This window comes from Sesamum indicum, linkage group LG7 (assembly GCF_000512975.1).
Source record: "Sesamum indicum cultivar Zhongzhi No. 13 linkage group LG7, S_indicum_v1.0, whole genome shotgun sequence".
Classification (NCBI taxonomy): Eukaryota; Viridiplantae; Streptophyta; class Magnoliopsida; order Lamiales; family Pedaliaceae; genus Sesamum; species Sesamum indicum.
In genome coordinates, this window is record NC_026151.1 from 4,532,969 (window position 1) to 4,540,209 (window position 7,241).

General features: G+C 37.8%; 1 protein-coding gene across 1 annotated transcript in view; it reads left to right on the forward strand.

Moving 5' to 3' along the window:
- Positions 1,099–7,241, forward strand: part of LOC105166223 (CST complex subunit CTC1) — a 7,349-nt gene continuing 1,206 nt past the window's right edge. Inside the window, exons 1-14 of the mRNA XM_011085497.2 lie at positions 1,099–2,305; positions 2,463–2,581; positions 2,666–2,740; positions 2,816–2,894; positions 2,997–3,059; positions 3,139–3,216; positions 3,359–3,559; positions 3,869–3,970; positions 4,090–4,359; positions 4,456–4,932; positions 5,018–5,641; positions 5,718–5,809; positions 6,452–6,656; positions 6,814–6,928. Coding sequence (XP_011083799.1) covers positions 1,205–2,305; positions 2,463–2,581; positions 2,666–2,740; positions 2,816–2,894; positions 2,997–3,059; positions 3,139–3,216; positions 3,359–3,559; positions 3,869–3,970; positions 4,090–4,359; positions 4,456–4,932; positions 5,018–5,641; positions 5,718–5,809; positions 6,452–6,656; positions 6,814–6,928 — 3,601 coding nt within the window. The 5' untranslated portion in view covers positions 1,099–1,204. The remainder of the gene's footprint in view (positions 2,306–2,462; positions 2,582–2,665; positions 2,741–2,815; positions 2,895–2,996; positions 3,060–3,138; positions 3,217–3,358; positions 3,560–3,868; positions 3,971–4,089; positions 4,360–4,455; positions 4,933–5,017; positions 5,642–5,717; positions 5,810–6,451; positions 6,657–6,813; positions 6,929–7,241) is intronic.

Sequence of the window (7,241 nt, forward strand, 5' to 3'; positions counted from 1 at the left end):
TTATCTTTAATAGATTATAAAATTACATTAGCAACAACAACAATAATAATATGGGTAAATTATATTTTGTAGACGTGTAGGATAGTCCAACCCACTTAGAGCCCAACAAACGGGGAGTTGACCCCAACGACAGTCCCGCCTCACTTGAGAGTTAATGAGCGGATAAATATCGATCGCCAAAGGCTTTTGATCACATTGCGACAAGGGAGGAAAGAAATGGATCCATCCTCCACCGTTAACAACCCAACCGAGAAGGTCGGAGCCCTACTTGCCGCCGGACAATTTCAATTTGCCTTATCATTGACTTTGGTCTGCGTATAAGAAGCAAGCTTCAACACATTAATTGCTACTTTGGATTACACACTCAAACATATTTTATCAATTTCTATCGCTTTATTTTATAATTTTTACTCGTAATTTGCTAATTTGAATGTTGGAGGCTAACCTCCTTTTTGTAGGTTTCAGTCCATGAAGCTTGCAAAATGCCAAAAAACTACATTCAAATTATAAATTCAAGTTTTTTTGCTCGTATTAATCATAATTAGATGTTATACAACTTTTATAAACTATGTGTCCCTTGTCCAATTTTCACATTGTTTGCCAACATAATTCTTTTAGCGAGGAAGTAATTAATTTTATCTATTGAACCAACAAAGCATCAATGGATTGAACACATCATATAATACGAGCATATGTGGGACACTTACATGTGTTATAAAGAATAAGAAGATAATAAAATAATGAGAGAAAAAAAGAAGGTGTGGAAGTTGAGAAAAGAGAAAATTGAAAGTTAAGAAGATCGAGGAAAATGAAAAGTTGAAGGAAGAAAAAGGAAATTTAATTAAATATTTTAAAAAATATTGACGTAAGAAAATTAAATGAGACACCAAAAGGATGCTCTGTATATATATATAGTAAAGATATTATACGACTGCTACTTAATGGAAAATCAGATGAACGTAAGGTTAGTGATGGGGGCTGAAATGTATATAATTGGTGAGTTTGGGGCCATTTGTTATATTATCCCTAGTTATGGGGCAACTCGTAATTTTGCCCAATTACATATTTCGTCCGAGTACTTCTGCCTTCCCGCCCAGTCCCTTTTGTTAGCTTGCTCTGCACACTGCACTCTCTCTCTCTCTCTCTCTCACCGCAGGCACACACTGAAACACTAGCTCCCTATCCAGTGCGATACACATGTGTAATGGAGGAAGAAGGAACTGTTATCCTCACTATCTCCCACCTCATTCAGCGTGCTTGTCCCATTACCGCCGCCTCATATAGCGTACCTAGAAGTCCGATTTCTACCTCAAAGCCCCACAAGAATCCCGGTGGAAACTACCGCCACGAAGAGTCTTTTCGTACCTGTGAAAACCCTACTCTTCAGACCCTTAAACCCTTGAATTACCCAACATTCCTTGTTGGAACTCTTGCCCTGCCTTCTTTCGCTAACTGCAATTCACCGATTAAATGCAGTTGCTTCCAGTTTTCTGATGATTCCGCTACCATTTGTTGTGACATTTTGGATTTTGACCCGAAAATGATTGGTCAGAAGATTCGAATTCTGACTTGGAATTTTATTCCTTTAACATGTGGGAATGGGGGCGAAAAAGATGGTTTCTTGGAGATCATTAGCTGGGAAGTTTTCCAAGCTTGTAGTGGCGATGTTTGTTCTTTTTCGGATTCCAGTTCCTTTTGTTTGAGTTTAGGTGTGTGTGACGTTAAAAATAAATCCAAAACCAGTTCTTTGATTTTTGGTATAGTAGAATCGATAAGCCCTGTATTTGTTGTTCCTTGTGTGAGTGGTGAAAGTGGTTCGCGTAATATTAGTGGGTTTCTTGTAGATGTTCTTGTTTGTCAATGTAAATTCTGCGTTTCAAAATTTCTGGCATCGGAACTGAGAGATTTGACCGAGGAAAAAGTTAAAGACCATAGTTTTGAAAAAAGGGCGATTGTGTACTTTTCTGGATTGACATCGTCGTGGCATCCTGTCGTCTCAAGATTCATCAGTAACGTAATTTGGCTGACAGGGTTGAAGCAAAAGTTGGTTTTTATTACAAACGAAGAGTCAAAGTTGATGTATGTCACAACAGATGAAGCATCATTACATGTTACTAAGTTCTTCAAGGAACAAGGATTAAGTCGCAATACCAACATAAAAGGGAGAGGTGAAATTGGTAGCTACACTGGTGTCATTACTGCTATTTACATGCAGGGGATGGTAGTCGAGCTGGATCAAGACGTGATACTATTATTAACCGATCAGCATCTCATCGTGCCTCATTGTGTCAGAGTTGGTGCAATTGTATGTGTTATTAGCCACTTTTTGCTATTCCGTAAAATTTCACATAGAGATTATTTCTATATTTACTTGATGAAGGTTGGAGATTTACAAGTTCATGGCAACTTAGAAATCTACTGCATTCTCCTTTTTGACATATTCTAATGTATGGTACTCTTAGGTGACTCTGGAAAACGTTCATTTTGTTGATCCAAAATTCCCTTGGGCAGAAATGTTGATACTTGGTGCTTGCTGTAGAACTAGTATGTATGTGGAGTCATTCTCCCCATTGGAGACAAGGTTAATGCTTCTATCCAGGTTTTCAGGACTACTGAAATTGAATCCATTTGTATCACGTACTTATTTGTGATTGGATATATGCAGGGGTCATTTGAAATCACACTCCCAGACGCTTCTTCAGAAGTTCATTAATTCATTGCCTTTTGCAGCCAGATTATGGTACTAAATACATGGACAATTCATTCACTTCTAATTGTTTCTGGTTGTCTCATCTAAGCCATTCTTGTGCTCCAGGGCGTTACTTGTCGTCTCATGTTTTAGGAAAAAGTTTGCTGGGATTTTACCCGAGAAAGTGATCTTGGGATCAAAACATGTAATATACGTGGTTACATTATTCAATTCCGTTGAACTATTTCATAAATGCATCTGCTTTTCCTACATAATAGTTATTCTGAGTTGATTTCAACAATCCCAGAAGGAAGGACTGGCTCAAGAGTATGCTAGTTCGCATTTGCCACCATCGGCTTTTCAGTTTCGGGTAAACTTTGAGTTGGTTAAAGTGACATTGGACTTTCCAATTTGGTCACCACCTTCACTTGTGAATACCTGTTTGGCAGCATGGAGTCCTGGTGGAATTCTGCAGACATGATTCTTGTTCTGTTGGCAAGGAAGAACACTATTTTCACTTGAGATTAGTGAGTCTATAGTGGGAGTTATTTTCTGAGTTAATCTCCTGAATTGTATATTTGACCTTATCCACATCAAAATCCAGTGATGTGTTGGCTTGTTGAAGCTCTCTAGATGAGCAATGTTTAATTGATGTTTGTCTGACTTCAGGTGCTACCTATTGCTAATTTAATTAGCTATTGTGAGATTTCATGGAAGAAAATTCTTGTCAACCGAGAGAACTTTTCTGATTTTGTGGGTGACATAAATCAGAAAAAGCCTCTATCCTGTGGAGGGAGATCTTATGTGCAATCAATCAGAAGAGTCTTGCGCACTGAGGAAATTGGTATTCTTGTACTGGGAACTCTGAAGGTCTCAACAAATTGCACTCTTCTTGAAATCACCTCATTCATTTTCTATTTTGGATGCAATTTTCATGAACTGCACATGCGTGCCATTTGGTTAATTTCATAGAGCAGATGAACCTGATGTATATGTAGAAACAATAGACTATTCAATGGAGGTTTTGCTTCTTAGTTCTAGTTCAGCAATAATGAAATGAACAGAAGCACATCCAATCTCTGCTTAAGTATTGGTCAGCACAAATAGATATATTAGTTCACCTTTACATCACTTGAAACACCAATAGTTTACTCTTTAACTTGGCTTTGGTGCACCCAGACTTCTATATATTCTGGAAGACTGCAACTTGTTGACGCAACTGGTGGTGTTGATATCATGCTTGACCTTCCAGCAACTTGGAACTTTGACAAGATTTTTGAGGTGGTCCTGTTGTTGAACTTGTTTATATATATTATTCAGGTCCTTTAAATGATAGAATTGTGAGGTATTATTATGCATTTATTTCCTTCCATATGATACTGTATGTTCCCTTTTTCCAGGCAAAGGACTTTACATTAATTATGGAAGGCGTACCCCCGGATCTGGTTGACTCGGATTCGACCATATGTCAGCCTTTATCTTGCCAAAGTATCTTTAGTACTGCTCAACCATTAAGAACAATGAAGATATCGATTTATCTTTACCACTGTTCAACTGATGATTCTAGAAGTCATTCTCTTTTCTTCGATGGGAAAGGAGATTTGCTGGAGCTTGACAGAGGAAAATTTCACTTGCTTATGTTAACACATAAATATCCCATTCAGCAAAGGGTAAGTGGTAATGCAACCATAGGTGATGACTTAAAGTGGGAAGGGTATATGTCATACTTTCTCCAACCTTTTACTTCACTCATTTCATTGTTTCAGTTTCAAGGAGATCGAGCAAAGAGGTCCAACATGTTTGCTCAGGCCATAGTGTTGCATTGGGATTTGCTTGTTGCTGGGAAAGACAAAGATGCAGTTAGAAATATGGTTTCTGCAGGCCATTGGAAGGATCTCCTGGAAAATTTTACCAGACAAGAGAACCATCTTACTCATAAGAGATGTAAAACTGAGCAAGCTTTGGTTGAGGTTTCCAATTGTGGTTTGAATGATTCAGGAGATGTATTAAATTGTCAGTTCAGTGGTTCCTGTTGTGCAGACAGAAACTTGTATACAGGACAGACATGTATTTCAAATCAACTGTTAGAACTGCCATGTTTGGTTGCCAGTAAAGGTGTAAATAGTCATTGCTTGGCTACGCTGTGTTGCACCATTGAACAAGCTAAGATTGTTTCTGGCTGTGTACTGCCAAGGAGGAAGGTATTGCTGGAATTCAGTCCTGACAGCTTTTGCATGTATGAGGTATATATTGTTGATTTTGGTATCTATAAACAGAATTTTTGTATTTTTTTTATTAACGATGTATGAAGATCTGACAAAAATGCAGGTATTGAGAATTGGTCGTTGTTATCTAGTTCAGCATAAGGAGGAAGATATTCTATGCTACCCAGTCGGTCGGCTTAAAGTATTCATTACTTCTAGTACCAAGCTTTGGTGTCTTACATTCTCATCTATGGAGAGTCTCCAAGGTTCTGATGTCTCTGATGGGTTGCAATATTGCAATATTCCCACTAACAGTGATGGGAAAATATCCAAAGGATACCGACAACTTGAAATTCCGTGTCTGACTGGCAATGCTATAGACAACGAGATTTATACAGACGTTAGTGTATTTGTTCCTTCCAGTGCTCTAAATTTACTGGAGACTGTTATTGGAAAACTGGATGGTGGTTCTCTTGAGTCCAAAGATTCTTTTGAGGAAGAATCAGACATCCATGACCTTGGTGGGTCCATGGTCAATGCATCCACTCAGTCTTCAGGAAATCCATGGGCTGATTACACTTTGCCCGAAGGGAACCTCATAACTTTGCGTGGGCTTGTAGTGGCTCTTCATGATTGTAGTTGTGAGGCATTTCCTGCACAACCAATGCCCATACCTGGTGAAAGCTATCTGCCGTTTCTCCGAGGAACTGGTGGTGTCTGTGTCCATGTTTTGGTGGACAATAAAATAGTATTTCCTGGACCAACCTGCTTAGCTTAATATTTGCAAAGTTTTCATCGTCTTAATTCATAATTCTTTGATTCAGGTCAGAGTATTCTGTGATCTAAATAAACAAACTTACCCTGTTGGATTAGTAGGAGATGTCTGTGCAACCTTTCACCGAGTCCTTGTACTTACGTAAGTAATCATCAATTATGCATTTAGCATTAATTTTGTTCAATGAGTCCTTCCATGTTTTTTCTTTGTTTTTGTTTTTATTTTTCTAGTTTAGTATATATATATATATATATATTTTTTTTTTTTCTAGTTTTCGGCTCACTTTTTTTTTATAAATATTTTAATAAATATGGTTGACCTGAAAGGCATGGGCTTCATGGCTTAAAGGGTCATGTGCGGACCATATTGCAGAATAATCTGTTTCAAGGTGTTGTTCTGTATTTTCTTGATGGTATCATATTCCTGTAGATGGATTAATTCGAAATCAAATTTGCAAAATATTAGTACAGTAGTCATGTAATTCGATCTAATTCTTTGTTATAGAACAACATCACTGTAAGCAAAATATTTCTTTTTAGTTTTGATTTCTGGGAAGTTTTTGATGATGATAATATGGTGCCGGTTTATTTGCTTGCATTTCTTGTCGCTAGTTAATCACCATTCTGTGTTTATCATGTACCAGTAGCTAACTAATAGCGGCATTACACACAAGTCCCACTGCATAGAATTCCTGCTCAGTTTTGCTTTGTAAATTCTACATAATGCATGAGAGGTTGAAGAACATGTTTAATGGAATTGTATAAAAAATGTTTCCATTTGCAGCCAGCAGAAGAAGTATATGATGACGCCTGTATCTTTCATCACGATTGACGATACGAGCTTGATAAATGGACATACTGATGAATTCAATTATGCGCATGAAACTGTAGTAAAACTGAGCAATACTTCACAGAGCACTGTTCCTCCGGTCCTAATATCTGATGCGTTGCAATTATCAGACCTTAAACCGATGCAATTTCGCTGCAGGGTAATTTATGCTAAGTCTCTAGAGTTCTTGCCCAACATGTTGGTTGGAGTTCTTTTTTTCATCCTGTTCCTTGTTCATTTCTCTTGCAAATCACTTTTCAGTCTTTGATTATTAACTTTTTCCTTGTCCTTCATCTACTATTTGTTTCATGAGACAGGTCGTTGCTCTTTATATACTTGTCGTGCAGAAGGCTAAAGCAACTGCAGTTTCTCGATCATGCGGATGCTCCATACTATCTGGTGTTGAGATCCCACTTGCTGGTTTTATCATGGGTACTTGTTCTGTCAGTTCCGCATGGTAGTCAGAGTAAAAAGGTCACGAGTGAAAGTTCAAGCACATTCTCTAGAGCTCTAGCCTCCTATGCAGCTGAGATTAGAAGTTATTGCACCTGTTTGGTGGAAATTTAAGTTGGAACTTTTTAAGTTTTGACCAGTTTTATTATTTGGAGAAAGGGAAATAAATATGAAACTTCCGGCTGTGAATCTACTTGAGCCTGTTAACAATCCAATTCCTACTTCAGCAAGGGACCATAAAGTATTTCATTTAAGGACTATTTATTTACTGATTTTCAGTCTTGAAATCGTC